This window comes from Castor canadensis, chromosome 6 (assembly GCF_047511655.1).
Source record: "Castor canadensis chromosome 6, mCasCan1.hap1v2, whole genome shotgun sequence".
Lineage (NCBI taxonomy): Eukaryota > Metazoa > Chordata > Mammalia > Rodentia > Castoridae > Castor > Castor canadensis.
Window position 1 is genome coordinate 79,211,763 of NC_133391.1, and position 17,545 is coordinate 79,229,307.

Sequence of the window (17,545 nt, forward strand, 5' to 3'; positions counted from 1 at the left end):
CTCTCCTCACTCACTACCCCCACTGTCATGCCGCGGATAAATCCCAAGAGCAAAGGGTGGCACAATTCCTCCTGCGCCCCTGCGGGCTGAAGGCGGGCACTAAAGCAGTGCAGTGCCAAGCTTCCCCTGCAGAAGCCACGCTCCCCACTCGGTCCCGGGGTAGAGGGGGCGCGAGAGAGCAAGTGGGCGGGCGTCCCATCCTCCGCATCCTCCTCCAAGAACTGGCGCGCAGGGAGGGAGCGCTGCGCTGCGCCGCGCTGCGCATCGCGGCCCACTTGCCGCCTGCCCCCTGCCCTAGCTGGGCCACCTCCCCGGGCTGCCGGTGGAGGGCTACAAGGCGCTAACGTTACGCTGTTTCCGGTTTTCCAGCGGGCTCTGTTTCCCCTCCCAAGGCGGCGGCGGCTGAGCGGCGGAGCCCCCCAAATGGCCTGGCCAGATGCGGCAGGTTTGCTGCTCAGCGCTGCCGCCGCCGCCACTGGAGAAGGCTCGGTGCAGCAGCTACAGCGACAGCAGCAGCAGCAGAAGCAGCAGCAGCAGCAGCAGCAGCAGCGAGAGGAGCAGCAGCAGCAGCAGCAGCAAGAGCGGCAGCAGCGGCAGGAGCAGCAGCAACAGCAGCACCTCCCGTCCCGCTGCGCCCCCAAAGCCGCGGCCGCAGCAACAGCCGCAGCCCCGCAGCCCCGCAGCCCGGAGAGCCGCCGCCCGCTCGCGAGCCGCAGCCGCCGGCGGCATGAGGCGCGACCCGGCCCCCGGCTTCTCTATGCTGCTCTTCGGCGTGTCGCTCGCCTGCTACTCGCCCAGCCTCAAGTCGGTGCAGGACCAGGCGTACAAGGCACCCGTGGTGGTGGAGGGCAAGGTACAGGCGCTGGCCCCAGCTGGAGGCTCCGGCTCCAACAGCACCCGCGAGCCGCCTGCCTCGGGTCGGGTGGCGCTGGTGAAGGTGCTGGACAAGTGGCCGCTCCGGAGCGGGGGGCTGCAGCGCGAGCAGGTGATCAGCGTGGGCTCCTGTGCGCCGCTCGAAAGGAACCAGCGCTACATCTTTTTCTTGGAGCCCACGGAGCAGCCCTTAGTCTTTAAGACGGCCTTTGCCCCCCTCGGGACCAACGGCAAAAACCTCAAGAAAGAGGTGGGCAAGATCCTGTGCACTGATTGCGGTGAGTTGCCCCCTCCCTCTGCTGGAGAACGGGTGGGGGGAGGGGAGAGGTGCTGGAGAATGGGGGTGGGGCGGAGAAGTGCTGCAGGTGCCCAGGCCTGGCAGCGTCCGGCCGCTGGGGGCGGGGGCGGGCGCCCCTAGACAGGGCGCCTGGCACGGGTGGGCGAGAGGGTTAGGTTGAGGAGAAGGAGAATTAGGCTCAAAGTGTGCCAGGGGCGGGGGACGGGGCGGGGGGGAGGCGCCGGCCTGTGCCAGCAGGGATCTGCGGCTGATGTATGGCATGTGGGGCTGGAACGCTGCCATCGCAGCCCAGTAGCGGAAGGAAAAACGGAGAGGTCCGTCCGGTGCTGGCCTGAGGCTCAGTGAGTCAGGAGTGACCCTCGGAGGCCTTGCCCGCGCTACTCCCTAGAGCCTGCCTTGCCCAGGATGGCAGGGTCTGCAGGAGCAGCTGGGCAGGCTCCCAGGCTGTGAAGGCCTCCGCTGTGAAGTTCTCCTAGGGAATGATCGCCCCCGCCCCCTCCTTCCTCTCCGGGGCTCGCTGCTCTGCTATCCACACCGCTGGCGCAGGCAGAGTTGGACTTTTTCTGCTACTATTTTCTGTCCTCCATGTGGCTCCGTTTTTCTTTCTTTCTTTCTTTTCTCTCCTCCCCACCCCCCCCCCCTTCCCTCATCGTGATCGCCTGTCTTTGCAAAGCGGGTAGCACAGCCTTCTCTTAACCTCCAGGACTAAAGAATAGACACCTCTTTTAGCAGTTTCTGGAGGATCTTACTAGGTCTTTTGATTATGATGGAGGTGATGATGATGAAATAGAATAACTTACTTCTTCTGAATGCTGTAAGTTCAGCTCTGACATCTTCCTGGCAGGGTGTTTCAACCGCATCTATCTTCACGATGTTGGGTGCTGCCCAGGAATGCAGGTGATTGGAAACGAACAAAGATCTGGGCAGCCAGGAATGGAGGCCCCCTCCCCATGTCAGAAGTGAAAGAAATGCCAGTATAAGAGCTTTTGCTTCTTGTTCCTGAATCCAGTACTTATTTCTCAGATATTTTTAACTGAATTGTCCATTAACTGGAGTATTCTGGGTTAGCCTATCTTGTGCTTACTCATTTTGGGGTTTCATTTTGTCCCAGTTCTGGAGGGTGTAATTACTGAATTGTGATAGTTGTCCTGGACTCTCATAGAAACTGGTGTATTTACCAATTTGCCAACGGAATTTAGATATTATAGCTAGGCTTGAGCAGTAAAATATGAGCAGCTCATTGGAAGTTTTTTGCTACCCTCATCTTTGTAAATCAATGCCTTTGACTTTTGGAAGCTTCTCTCCCTCCACTCCTTCAAGAGGCAAATTTTAGGAGTTTAGGGAGTATATGTAGGCACCATGTTAAACTGTGACCCCCTTAATGAGAAGAATCTTGGCTCTTAGGAGGGAAAAAACTTGGGGGATAATAATAGTTTATGGCTATGACATTATTCTAAGGAATATTGTTGACTGTTTCTTAATGTTGGGTTTATGCTCTAAAATGTTTTATGATGACAAGTTGAGAGCAGTTAAGAATTTCTAATTTTTTATTCTATTAAGTATTTTATCTGAGATCCCTTGGGGGAGCTGGGGAGCTGTATTGTGCAGTGGGAAATAGATAGTAAAAACATTTATTGAACCTTGTCCAAGGGCAGCTTCTGTTTTGGTTGTTGGTGAATTTTTCCTGAGTATGCACAGTGCACATCTCCACACGATCCCTACTAGTGGCCACTGAGTATTTGATAGTCATTGTCAGACAATTCCAAACAATAATGGGCTTTTTTGCCCCTTGTCACTCTCCTTTCTCCTTCTTCCAACACAATATGCCTTACCAATTGTACCTTGTTTGTTTGTGAAAATTTATAATAGTTTAACAGTTGAATGCAGAGATCATGAAAGATTTGAGGCCCAGAAACAGTCTGCTTTTAGGTTATGGTGATCTCATATTATTTATGTATATTGTAATTCTCAAAAAGGTAAATTTAGGATTGCAATTACTGGTAAAGGGAAGGTCCTCACACATCATAAATTACCCAGTAGCAGAAATGTGTATGGCAGTAACTATGTTAGGATGCAAAAAAAGATTGCTTTGAATTGATAGGTGACAGTCTGGGGACCTTTACATAAGGGGACTGAAAATCAAAGGACATTTTTGTGAGAGGAGACTTGTGGAATTGGTAACAATATGAGAGAAAAATATAAACTGCATTTTCTTATTTTCTACTATTTGGTTAAAGGAAAGATGTATAGTAGTGATATATTAAATAAGGAAACAAAAGTCATCCTAACTAACCACACCACCTTCCTTGTGCTCAGCAGGAAATAGTGAACAAATTCATTTTCTGTTTTCTGTTTTAAAGAAACCCCTTTGGGCCACAGGGTCATTGGGAACATTTTCTCCTTGGAGCAGATTTCCCCATTGCAAAATAGGGAAGCTGGCACTTGGAAACTGTCATTGTGGCCGTTATATTGAGCAACTGAAGTTGAATCGTTACTCTGTGTAGCCAATTTGAGCTCCATGTGTGTCTGGGCTCTAGAGGTGTGGCTCCTAGGGAAGAATTCTAGAAAGCTGTATTTGGGAGACAGGACTTGGGGATGAGGTACTATCTGGAGGGATATATTGTGTGTAAGAGTCGGCACATGCCTCCATATCATCACTGCAGGGCTGAGATGCATTCCTACTAAAAGGTCCTCAGAAATGGCTCATTTCATCTGAGAAATGTTACCTTGGTGGTAGGGAGTGGTAGATAGAGGACTTGCTGGAATAGTAATACCGACCACAGGGGCATTTTTAATGTGTATCATATAACCAAATCTACTACCTCTGGTGGCAAAGAGTTGAGTAAAATCTTTGCATTTCTAAGAAGATTGCATACATAGAGATGTTTCTTCAGAAAGGAGAGGAAAAAAAGAGTTAGAAAGGCCTTGCAGGGATTAGCAACTCTGCCATGCTATAAAAGCATCCTGTTCTACAAATAGTTCTGCATTTAAAAAAAAAATGGTTGCATATATTTTGGTCTAATTACACCCTATCTTGTTGCTTTCTTGTACACATGTTTTTAAGCTGTTCCCTTATTGAATAGATGCAGTAGTTAGCATTAAAAAAAAAAGTACATTTCTTCCTTTGGGACTTTCTGATTAGCAGTTTTCCAGTGTAAAGTGCACTTTGTTGTTAAGCATGGTCAAAGTGTATTCCTTGGGGACATTCCATTCTTTAGAATAGTTTTAAATTAATTTGGCACCCAGATTCACATATTAGAGAAATGTGGTTCACAAAATTCAGTATAGCAAAAGCTACTGTATATTTTGAAAATGCTGTTTATTTAAAGACTCCCCCCATCCAGCCAGCTGGAAACCCAGCTGTGCTACAGCTTGAAGATGGGAAAGTGAAACTACATTAGAAACTGACCAGTCCTAATGGTAAGGACAAGGCTTGGTTATAGATTTAGGGCTGAATTGCCACCCTAATTTCTTTCTTGTTGGTGGGACTGGGTTTTGAGCTCAGAGCAGGTACTCTAGTGCTTGAGCCACACCTCCAGTCCATTTTGCCCTGGTTATTTTGGAGATGGGAATCTCATGAACTGTTTGCCTGGGCTGGCCTTGGAACCACGATTCTCCCAAGCTCAGTCTCTCAAGTAGCTAGGATTATAGGTGTGAGCCACTGCCTGTCATCATTTCTTCTAGTGGCTGTTTTCCTCTACAGTTTGCAATTTTGGGGGGCAGAAACAATATCTTATCATTGAGGTCTTTTTTGTTCCCACCCTCAGTGTTTGGTGCCTTGCCTGGTTTACCAAAGGACTCTCCCTAAAGTGTCTTTTGAATGAATGAAGTCAGGTGATGTTCAAAAAGGAAGCCTCCAGATTCACGCTGAAACAATCTTAACTCTGAGCCATGACTCAAAGTCCTGTGCTAAAAAGCGGAGTTTAATGGTAGCTTTTACCTATCATTATGGGAACCTTTTTCCAAAGGAGTCCTTATCACCTGGGATACTTAACTACAATATGCTTAATCATTGTGCTGATTAGTGTTAATGGGATTTGAACAGTGGGGGATAAAGGTCTCCCTGAAGAAGATCTGCTTTGGGGAGATGGATGGGAGGGGGGTGGATTACCACTTTCCCACTCCTAAATTTAAACAAAAATAAAACAACTATTAGTTTGAATTAACAAATGGTTTGAGATGTAGGGAGTGACTGTCTTCCTCTTGGTCCCCAGTAAAAGCCAATGTGGTCCCTCCTTACCATCCTCTATTATCTAGGACATTCTAATTTTATTTCCCAATAGCAGTTTATTTTTCAAATCAAGTTGCATTTATATTTTTGTGTATGTAACACATTTGTACAACTCAAAATTTAGAAAGCATGTAAGAACGTATGGTGAAAAATCTACCTCTTACCTGGTACTTCCTCAGCTACTCAGCTCTAAGACAATTGTAAAATAACGTATTCTCAAAATACATATTTATCTAAAAACAAAATTATTTTTAAGGGCAGTTTTGTATTTTTCTTTTAACAGATGGAAAATGTTAATTTTCCCATAAAGCCAATTTTAGGGTAAATTCTTCCCAGGTGATACCAAGAAATTAACTACCTAGCTCTTGTTATATCTGAGTCCTTTTCTATCTCAAGGTCTCTAGCTGAAGAATGTTCCTTTCCACTTAACCCGTACCCTATTCACAAATATAATCTTAGGCCAGGAATGAAAATAGAATTTATTTTTTGAGACACTTTGCCATTAAGTCGTTTTCCATGACAATGAATTTTGTGTCTTCATTGGGATGGTCAAAGGAGGGTCCAAAGGTTTGTTACGAAGACTTAGGGCTGTTCTGCAAATCTTCTGACTCATGAACTTGGTAATCTTACAGCAGCATCCATGAGGGAAATCACAAGATTCCAGGATGGAAAGAGAAAACTCCACAGTGCGTAATTGCTTAGATTTTAATTTAGAAACCGAAGATCCCAGTTGACAATGAAGAGTTTGATTTTGACCATATTCAGACTCTGTTGGTCTGATTCCAGGGACTTAACCATCTGAAAACTGTTCTGAAGTGCAGTTAAGGTAACTGATTAGAATGTAGTGTTTAAATTTCAAAGGATCAGGGAATTGCCATTTGAATAAGTAGGAAAAAGTAAATATGCAAATATCTAAACAGCAGGGAATCTTAACCTTCTAAATCCTTTTGGCTTAGTGGCATTTGGTAATTCTGAATATTGATTTGAGAAAGGAATGGTGATGTCAATATCAGTGACGCACTCCCCCCCTTTAATAATTTGCTCTTGAGTCTTTCTTTTCAAAGCTGGCAGTGTTGTTAGTATAATTTGTACTAAAGCTTAAAAAAAAAAATCCTTCTTCTACTCCCAGTTTCTCTCTCTCTCTCTCTCTCTCTCTCTGCCGATACTGGAGTTTTGAGCACTTGCTAGGCAGGTGCTTTACCACTTGAGTCATGCCTCCAGCCCAGGGATGGATTTTTGTCTTACTTGATTCTAAAGAATTAAACCTCTCCTCTCACTTATTTTTTGGAATCTGTACAGAGAAATAAATCTGGTTTATGAATTTCAAGGGATGACATAGGGAACTCTGTAGAAAATTGGAGAAAGTAGATGGAATTGACCATGGAAGTGCTAAATTATGACAAGTTTGAAAACCAGTGACTGTCTTAGGTGAAATTAAAGTGGACTGTAACTTATAATCACATATACATTGCTGGGCTAGAGTGCCATGCAACACTGTAAGAACTTAAGCAAAAACATGGTGGATGATTGAATGGCATTGGGATATCATGAAGAGTACATGTTATACCCAAGCAAGAGCTGGGAAGCTTTTGCCCATCTGTGATCAAAAGACAAATTGAAATCAATTGCTGCTAATCAGCTGTGATGCTTTTGATAATTAAGAAATGAGGTTAAGTTCAAGAGCCTTCTTTCCCTGGCTAGTTGCTGCAGGGAGAGTGTGGTATGGGAGCTCTCTTCTATGGTCACATTCCCTTACTACTTTGTACATGCACTGAGAGACAGATAGCCTCTCCAGGGACCTCTGGGACAGAGTCCCAGCATCTCCAAAATCTGTAGCTCTCCTTTTGCCTCTGCTCAGGACCTGATTGTGTGCTAGCCTCCAGAGGTGAGTGGAAAGTGGTTAAAATTTCATTTCCCCTTGCAGATTTTTCCAGAGTGGCAGAGGCAGGTATCCTACAGGGTTTCTATATCTACTAGCAACACAGATCCCTCCCAAGATGTGATGGTCAGGTTACTTTCTCTCTCCAGAAACAGAATCCCTTATGATTTTCTTTATCATTCACAAATTCCCTGCTCTGTACTGAGCATGTTGCTCTCCCCCCACTTTCCTTCCTGGTCTGTTTTATGAAGACTGAGGATCTGTCTTTGTCCATTAGACTGGGATATTTTTCTTGGTCTTGACCTTAATACTGGCCAGATGAACTAACATTCCTTAGAAGTGAATGAAAGGAAGGTTATACATGGCCACATACGTGGCCCAACCCATGCAAAAGTCAGGACATAATTAATTTACTGTGATAGCAATGTGACATGGTATCCCAAAGGTTCTATTATTTTTAAAGCTTTCTTTTAATTCTACCTTTTAGATGTTTACTTCAACAAATATTTGATTATGTGCTTTTGGGGAGTTGTGTCAGACATAGTCTCTGTTATCAATGAGTTTGAAATTTAAAAGTACAGAGATGTAACAGTAATTTAGACTATGCTAAATACTATGAGATAGATATGCCAGCAGAGGAGGAAAAGAATCATCAAGGAAGGAAAGATTATGTCTTGTTAGAGGATTAAAGAAAGTTTCTTAGAGAAGTTGTGTGAGATGAGATGCGATTCCAATAGTCAGAGATAGATGAGGTAAGAGTGGCTTGGGGATAAAGAGAGATGAACCAATAGCTTAAACCAATTCCACGCAGAGAAAGCAGCGTTCTTGATAGTAGAGAGGTATATTTATGGTTGACAAAATAACAAGAAACGGAAAAATGGATAAGGAGCCTAGAGAGGTAGATTAGGGTGATATTTTCACCAGTCTTTAATGCTAAGCTAATGAGTTTACTCTTAATTATGTAAGTAGTAGTTAAGTCTTAGGTTAAAAGCACAAGCTTGGCAATGTAGTTATCCATGAATGGGTCTTGAAAATATTTTGTTAATTTTTTGGTGGGGGACAATGAACTCAGGCTTTGTGCTTGCTACACAGGCACTCTACTGCTTGAGCCATGCCTCCAGTCCCATATTTTGTTGAATTTATCCTTAAATGTTTCATGTTGTTTGGATGCTATTATAATGGTATTATTAATTTAATTCTCCAGTTATTCATTGCCGATATGGTTGTCCCTCAGTTTCTAAGGGGAGAGTGGTTTCAGGACCCACTGTGGATACCAAAATCCTTGGTTGTTGAAACCTCTTACATAAAATGGCATAGTTTTGCATTAGTTGCATATAACCTACATATATCCTCCCTTAAACTTTAAATCATCTCCAGATGTTTACAATAACACATACAATGTAAATGCTATTTAAATAGTCATTGTACTATTTTGTGTAGGGAATAATGACAAGAAAAAAAATCCTATACATGTTCATCACAGAAGTAACTATGCCTGACTACTTAGTACATAATTCTTGGATGTGGAACTCACAGATGTGGAGGACTGACAATACAGAAAAGCAGTTTTTGTGTGTGTGTGCTGCTGGGGATCAAACCCAGGGCCTGTGCATGCTAGGCAAGTGCTTTACTGCTGAGCTACACCCCAGCTCTTCTGGGTTTTTTTGTTGTTGTTATTGTTGTTGTTGACGTTGTATCCTGTGACCTTAATAAATTCACTTATTCTAGTAATTTTTTTCAATTTTTTGGTAAATTCTTTGGGACTTTCTGTGTACATGATTATGTTGTCAGTGAAAAAAAAAGTTTACTTTTTCCTTTCCCTTTACCATTTATTTATTTCTCTTGCCTTATTGCTCTGGCTAGGACTGCCAGGCGCAATGTCATACAGGAGGGGTGAAAGCAGACATCCTTGTTCCAGTCATAGAGAAAGGTGTTCAGACTTTCACTGTAACAATGATGTTAGCTTAATTTTTTTCAAAAAATGCCTTTCCTATAAAAAAAAAAGTATCTGCTAAGTACGATATAATGTCTAAGAGCTTGGGTTCTATAGTCAAATGGACCTAGGTTTGGAAATAATCTTTTGCATTTTCCAGATGGGTAATTCTGTGTCTTAGTTCCTATAAAATGGGGGTGGAGGTAGCACTTAGTAGGATTGCTATGTATTAAATGTAAAATGATGAACATATTACTTGCTCGGTAAATGTTTATAATTGACAAAAATCTTACTTAGACCAGTGTGAGTAGGAAGACTAGGTAAATGAAAATTTCAAGTTCTAGAAATAGACTGGGGGCAGAAACAACTGTACTTTTCACCCTGATGTTCTTGCTGATCTCAACTTAGGAGCTATCTGGGTTGATAAGGATAGTGGTGAAAGGAAAATGGGTTCTATGTATAGTCTCATCATAGGATAGCCCATGTGAGCTCCGGGTATGAATGCTGGTCCTATGAAGTCCTAAGTAGCCTACCAAAGTTCATGTGCCCATGAATGTGTGCTGGTCATTTTTTTGTTTTAGAAGTCTGTAGTAGATACTGTTTTTCTCTGTTTCACTAAAACCAAGGACCATACCCTTCAGTGTCTCTTAAAAACTCATCATGCTTGTGGGGTAGATCAACTTTTGCAGTCCTGCCAGCCCTCCCTGGGCTTTGACTTCTGCAGGTCTTAGTTTACATTTTCCAGCTGTCAGGAGGAGTTGCTAAAAGCCCCTGGAACATGGCTGAAAGCTTCTTTGTTTAAAAAAAAAATGTCCCTGACTCACTCTGATTTGATTTGGGGATAAGTTCACACTGAATCATTCACACTCTGTCTTTCCTCACTTCTGTACTGAGTTGAGATGGATCTGGTAGTTGCCCATTGTCAGAGGGGTAAGAGAGGTTGTCATGTAATGTGGGGCATTTTTGGAGTTTGTAGGTTTTATTTATATTTTAATTAATTTGTTATTTGATGTGTGGAATCTCATGGAAGTATAAAATTTTGATCCTGAAATGCTTATAGGACAAAGACTCCTTGCTTTGGGTTCTTCTTTTTTGTTTGTTGAGTATTTTTAACCCACAGGTCCTTGGCTGGCCACAGATCCCCTGACCTCAAGAGGTTCTGTTTATTTTTTCTTATTCTTAGAGTCTTACTACTTGTGGTCTGTATCATTTATAGGGCACATCCATAAAGCTATACATTGCTAATTAGCCTTTATGTTAGTATCTTCTCTCCTTTACCTGATTGTAAGATGTTTTGGGACAATAACTTAAAATACGGTAAGTAAATATTTGATTGCTAATTATTGCCAAGTAAAAAGGCAGTAGTAAGCCCTTTTGCTTTTTGTACTGACCCCTTTTGTCCTAGACAAGTTTCAAAATCCCTTAAATGATAACTCAGGCTAAGGGGCTAGAAGAACCATGGGAAATATCTTCAAATATTTTGATAAGAACAGAATTTTCCTTCTCAGTCATATTTCATTTTATTTTTATTTTTGATTGTTCATGCTTTCTTTATTTTCTTGCAAGTAACTCTCTTTTCCCAAGTTTTAGAATTATCTCTTGGTAGTTTTACTCACATATGTCAGTATTTTGGATTGTGTTTCCTTTCTGTGTTTGGATTAGCTGGCATTCTGAAAATTTTACCAGTTTCACTTGCTACCTGAGTTTTTAGGCGATTTGCATTCTGATCTCTCACAGGAGTGTCCTGTTGAACTCTGTTCATCTGATCTGTTCAGGCTTCATGGTGAATACCTTAAGATGTAAGTGGTATAACCAAGAGCCATTTCTGTAGTAAGCTGAGATTATAATTCAGAGTAGCTGTGCCTTTTTGCCTCATAGACAGCTTGGGGTCTTCTAGAAGCAGTACAGTTTTTAGATGATGGAATGATGAAAACCCAGTGTTTCTTCCTAATGGCTCTACTTTGGCATGATTATTCTTTCACCATTTCCTTGAAATGAGATATTTTCTTCTTTTCTGCTTGACCAAAGTATTGAGTAGGGTCTGGGGGTTGTGGCGTCTCCAGAGGGTGCTCTCTTCTATTCCTGAGGACCACTAGTCTTGACTTTGCAGGAGGCTTTGGCTTTCAACCTCCTTGAGTCCCTTCCACTGGTGCTGTGACCACAGGTATAATCTGAATGCAGCACTATATACACTTGCTTAGACTGGTAATGAGTTACTCAAGCACCGCTTAATTGATGACTCTCTTCTGGATAACTTTGTGTGGCTTTAGATAGGACAGGAGGTTTTATTGACCGTCAGGATAGAATAGGTGGGTTAAATAGCTGGTCCATCCTGCCTGAATCTGCCACTGAGTGAGAAAAAACAGCAAGGCTTGTATCCAGTGCAACTTTCCCAGCATTTTTGTTGGTTGATTTGATTTCAGGGGAAAATTAATGAAAAGAAGAATTTTTAAAAAGGAAAGAAAGGGTATCAGACCACGTGATCCATTTGTCACAGAGTGAAACCAAGGCCTGTAAGGGAAGAGTTTTTCTCAAAGGTCCCTGGGACTTCCCAAGGCAGCCTGTCTGACTGTTGCTCTTAGTTGTTTTCTTTTTTCACAGTCTCTTCACGTGTGTTTTGCTTCTGAAACACTCTTATCTGAGACTTTACTTGTCCCTCCTCACTTCACCTTGCTCTCCACCTTCCTGCTCAGGCTGCTGACTTACTTACTTTTATCATAAATGCAACAGCCATTCCTCAGCCTCTACTGCCCAGAATCAGAAAAGTTTCCAGAAACTTCTAGTATAAAATTCCCAATCCTTCCTTGGACGTTAGATATGATAGACCCAGTGGAATCAAGGCCTGGGATAGGATAGAGTAGAATCATTGCCCACAGATTTGGCTACATTTCTCTCAGGTTAGATTCTTTTGGAAAACACATGAGATTTTTCCAAGAAGACCTCTCCCATACTTCCATGTGTCATTCTCCAAAAAGGCTAGTGACATTCATTGGCGTCTTAGTAACAGGTACATTAAGTTGTCTTGGCCAAGTACTAACAGTGATTCCCTTCCAGAGGCACCTCCAGAGCTCAGTCCAGCTGTTTTGGCCAATACTGAGAAGACCCTAAGACGTGGAGCTGGGTAGTGTTGTTACCCTATGGGCAGAATGAGACATTGACATTTCTGAGAGAAAACCCTTGCCGCTGGGAAAGAATGGGATCTGTTGGTTGGAGGAGGCACATGGGTGGCTCCTAATGGGGAGGGTGCTTGCTATCTTCATTCTTGCTATGTAAATTTTATCTGAGTAGGTTTCCAATATGCGTGGTATGCACTCAGCTAACAGAGAGGGCAAGTGGGAGCTGAAGCAGAGTTAGGTGCCCTTGGGAGGACTGTTTCCAACTCTGCCAGCTTCACCCCTACTTCTACTTTTGTTCCCACACAGTGTGGCCTCTGTGCTTCTTCTGGGTGATGATGCAGCCCCTGGGCCTCTGCAGATGGTCTTCCTTAGGCCTAGCGCTTGTACAGAAGTAAAAGTTACAGGCATTGGGTTTAGATTAGTTCTGTAAAGGGATCATTTAAAACTTGAGTGCATGCTAGAGAGCTGTGTCTAAAAGAAAACATCAAGTTGGCAAAAAGTTCCAGTAGATTTGATGGTCTTCACCAGGCCAAAGTCATGAATCATGTATATTTTTTAAGTATGTGTAAGAGTCTTTTTTTTTTTATCTCTGAAGTTAAATAATAGCCTAATCATTCCAGAATAGAGGTGAGTGTTGTCACTGTAAGAGGAACAATAGAAAGGGAATAGGGTTCCTCTGTCCTCGGGACTCCAGAGAGCAATCCAGTGGGCCTCACTCCCCATTCCATGGTTCAAAGATTACTATCTTGGAGTTTATTACTAACAATGTGAGTTTGGGGGAGGGGCTCATGCCGGCTTGTGGTTGGACCTGGTCACCCTTAGAGGTTCAGGCTAGTCTGTGGGTCCTGCCATGAGTTCCTTCAGCAATATTGTAGATATGTTTGGTTTTTCCGATGTGCACCTCCCAGGCTTCTTTTCCCTTTTGGATGGATCATTCCATCCATAGGCTGTGCTTCCTTTGGCCACCCTGTAAAGGGTTCAGTTCCTGAGGGGTTGAACTTGATTCTCCTCTCAATTTATGTAGGCTTTTTAAAATGATTTTTATTAGTACATAATAGTTGTACTGGGGGATATATTATGCTATTTATTAGGTGCTCACAATATATCTTGGTGGGTTCTGTAGGCTTTTTTAAAGACTTCACCTAGAGGATAGGTAAGACACTTAAAAAATTAGCTAGCATTTGTTGCCCTTAATGCAGAGAAACTAAAGCAGATACCTTAAAGCAACTGAGGCCAATAGGAAAAGGGGACCAGGAACTAGAGAAAAGGTGAGATCAAAAAGAATTAACCTAGAAGGTAACACCCACGCACAGGAAATCGATGTGAGTCAATGCCCTGTACAGCTATCCTTATCTCAACCAGCAAAAACCCTTGTTCCTTCCTATTATTGCTTATACTCTCTCTACAACAAAATTAGAAATAAGGGCAAAATAGTTTCTGCTGGGTATTGAAGGGGGGGAGAGGGAGGTGGCGGAGTGGGTGGTAAGGGAGGGGGTGGGGGCAGGGGGGAGAAATGACCCAAGCCTTGTTTGCACATATGAATAATAAAACAATAAAATAAAAAAGACTTCACCTATACCTAGCATAGTGAGTAAGAGCGTGTGCTCTGGAGCTGACTTTTTTCAGTCGAGTGAGTGGGGCTTATCTGTGACTTACTAACTGTATCATCTTGGGTAAATTAGTGAACCTCTTTGTGGTTATAAAGTGGAGCTAATAATGTCACTTGCCTTGTAGCATTGTGATAAAGCTCTAGTGAGTTGCTCCACATAAAGCACTATGACCACACCTGCTTGTGGGAAACATTCAGTGCAAGCTAGCAGTAATCACTGCTACTGTCATGCCGGTGATTGGCAGAAAAGAGAATGGCTTGTGATTCAGACTGATGGTTATCCCAGCCCCAGCTCTCCTTGCTAGCCATGTGAACTTGAGAAAAGTTCCTTAATTTTGTTGAGTTCCAGTTTTCAACTGCATATGCACATTGCTTCATTTATCTTTTGTGCATAGGAAAACATCCCAAAACATAGTGGCTTACACCAGCACTAGTTATTTGCCATGATCTGTCGCAGTGGTAGGGGCTTGAGGGGCTCCACTAGCAGGTCTAGTATCTGTCTATCAGCCAGATGATGGCTGGACAGTTAGACAGTAGCTGAAATGGCCATTCCTAAGTTCCTTCTCTGACATGTGTAGCAGATGCTACTGTCTGACTTTCATCAGGGATCTTGCCTGGATTTCCTCCCTGCAAGAGTGAGCATCCCAGGCCAGGTACAATAGCTTGAATTTGTAATCCTAGCTAATCTAGAGGCAAAGATTGTGCGGATCATGATTTGAGGCTGGGGGGGGGAGTACCTGGGGTTGGGGGGAGTTGGGAGAGTTTACCAGATCTCATCTCAACTAATGATGGGTGCTATGGTGCACACCTGTCACCCCTAGCTACGTGGGGAAGCCCAAATAGGATGGTGGTCCAGTCTGGCTGAGGCATAAAGTGAGACCTTATCTCAAAGATAACAGGCTCAAAAAGGGCTAGTGGAGTGGCTCAAGTGGTAGAGCACCTAACTAGAAAGTGCAAGGCCTTGAACTCCAAACACCTAGTACCACAAAAAAAAAAAAAAAAAAAAGAATGAGCTGTATTGTATCTATGATCTAGCCTTGGAAGTTGCATAGCATCACTCCCACAATACCCAGTTTATTAGAAGAGAGTTACTCAGTTCTTCCCAGATTCAAGGCGGAGAATCTGCCTCTAAATGGAAAGACTGTTAAAAGAATTTGTGAACGCCCTCTGGCACAAATTACTTATATTCCTCATCCACAGAAAATATGCCTATTGTCCATCCAAGACCCTTCTCCCAAACCTCATTTATTCCCGGGGCCTAGGTCTCTCCATGCAGGTTAGGTCTGGGTACAGATGAGGTTCCAGTTCGGTTCCTTAGGTTCAGCACCTTCAGTATGGTCCCTCTTAATCTGAAGACTAAGCTGAAGAGATAAAAGCTATCTGCTCTCCTCCCAAGTACAGTGCTGGTAAATACAGGATAATTGCTGTGGATGGCTCTTCTTCTTTTTAAAATGGTAATGCTTACATGTTAAAAAGACTTTTTTTTTTTTTTGAGGCAGTGTCTTGCTATGTAGCCAAAGATAGCCTCTAACTCACTATCCTTCTGCGCCAGCTTCCCTTGTGCTAGGGTTACAGGTGAGTACCATCGTACCTGGCTCTAAAATTATTTTGTTTCTATTTTAAATTTTGAAATAATTTCAAGTTTACAAGAAGGTTGCAAAAGTAGTAGGATGTCCCCAGATACCCTTTCCCAGCTTCGCAAATTATGTAATTCTTAAAATGATCAAAACTAGGGAGTTAGCCGGGCGCCAGTGGCTGAGGCCTGTAATCATAGCTACTTGGAAGACTGAGACAGGGAGGAAGGAAGGTGGTTCAAGGACACCCTGGGCAAACAGTTTGCAAGACCCCATTTCCAAAATAATCAGAGTAAAATGGACTAGAGGTGTGGCTCAAGTGATAGAGTGTCTGCTTCCAAGTGTGAAGCCTTGAGTTCAAACCCCAGTTCCACAAAAATCAAAAACAAACCAATCAGGAAGTTAAAGGTGTTTGTGCAGTTCTAGTCACTAATCTGGAGACTATTCAGATTTTGCTAACTGTTTTACTAATGGCATTTTCCTGGTTCAGAATTCAATCTGTAACTCCACATCACACACAGTGGCCATGTCTCTTTAGTTTTCTGTCTGGGGTAGATGTTTCCATTTAGAAAGCGGGGAGTGGGGGGAGAGTATCAGTCACCAGTCCAGAGCAGTTCTGAAATCCAGCCTGGCATATGAGTAGCACTCAGTGCTCCTGCCCAGAATGATTCTTCATGGTTCTTGGTTCTACCCCATAGGCTGACGGTTCTGTCCTATGAACTGCCCTTCATTTCCCATAAAATGCACTTGTGTTTGCAGTTAAGTCATTTGCTCATCCTACTCCCTCTTGTACATGTCTCTTCCAGTCCAAGCTGGTAGTATTCTTGCCAGTACCATTCTTTATTAAAATGTGTGGTTTCCAGTGCATCTTGTTGAGGTTTAGACAAATCTTACCAAGATAAATTTCTCTTCCCTACATTGACTGTCTTGTCAGGCTGCTGTGGGACAGTACCTGGAAGATTAGCAGAACTCCTATTCTTTTTTGGGAAGTAGCTGTGAGGCATGTCCTGAAGATCCATGCAGAGTTTTTTGTCTGTCTCAAGATTCTTTGAAGCATTGACTTTGATCTTAACAAGGGTACAAGTCAAAATGTTTTAAACTGAGCTCAGTATCTCCTTACCATATCCTATTCTATTTAGGACAGTTCCATCCCAGATAACAACATCTGTCCAGCATCCCAAGCAATTAAAAATGTCAGAATCATCTTCAGGTTCCTTTTCACCCCATCCTCTGTGTATAGTCCATGGACAACTCATACCACTGCACAAGCTCTTCAGTCCAGTTCTTTTCACTCACCATGCTATAGGTGGTTCCTATACATTGCCTAAACTGCCACTGGACCTATAAACAGAACTCTACCTTTAGTCTCTGCTCTCTTTCATCTATTATTAACCTAATGCTGGAATTCCCTTTCTAAGACAAGGTATCTGTTCCCAACCCATAATACCTTACCATTATCCATGCAACAAAATGAAACTCCTCTACAGGACATGGTTCGGCCCCTACCTGCCTATAAGTGTTTAGCCTATTCGTCCACCCTTGCTCTGTCATAGCCAAAGTAAATTGCTTGAAAATTCCAAATAAATTGTGCATTTTTCTTCTTTAGTGCTTTTGCTTCTTCTTTTTCCCTAACTTGGTGTGGTCTCCTTTCCTTCCCAGTTCCAGCTTTCTTGTCCTTCCAGGTTCCACTCAGATCCCACTGCTCCTCACAGTCTTTCTGACCCCCTCCACCAAATTAGTCATGGCCTCCTCCATGTCTCCTTAGTAGATCATGACTCTTCCAAAAGCATCGTGGAAGGAGGGTGGTGTCTGTATGTCCTCCACACTGTGGCTTCTTGAATGCAGTATGTGCCTTATTTGGCTTTTTTTGTGCGTTGCTTAGGTTAGATGGTTCACAACTGCTTGGGGAGTTGAAGAAAGTCACCTTAGGACTTTACTTTAGGAACAGAACTGGATGTTTGGGGATAAGCTTCCAGCTCATGGAAGGACATTAGTCAAGGGATGTAATATGCTGGTAGGTTTATGAAGGCAG

At 43.2% G+C, this 17,545-nt stretch overlaps 1 protein-coding gene across 3 annotated transcripts in view; it reads left to right on the plus strand.

Moving 5' to 3' along the window:
• Window positions 1-241: 241 nt before the first annotated feature.
• Window positions 242-17,545, plus strand: part of Nrg2 (neuregulin 2) — a 189,751-nt gene continuing 172,447 nt past the window's right edge. For all 3 annotated transcript variants that reach the window (XM_074076877.1, XM_074076876.1, XM_074076878.1), the window contains exon 1: window positions 242-1,151. In XM_074076877.1, coding sequence (XP_073932978.1) covers window positions 437-1,151 — 715 coding nt within the window. In that variant the 5' untranslated portion in view covers window positions 242-436. The remainder of the gene's footprint in view (window positions 1,152-17,545) is intronic.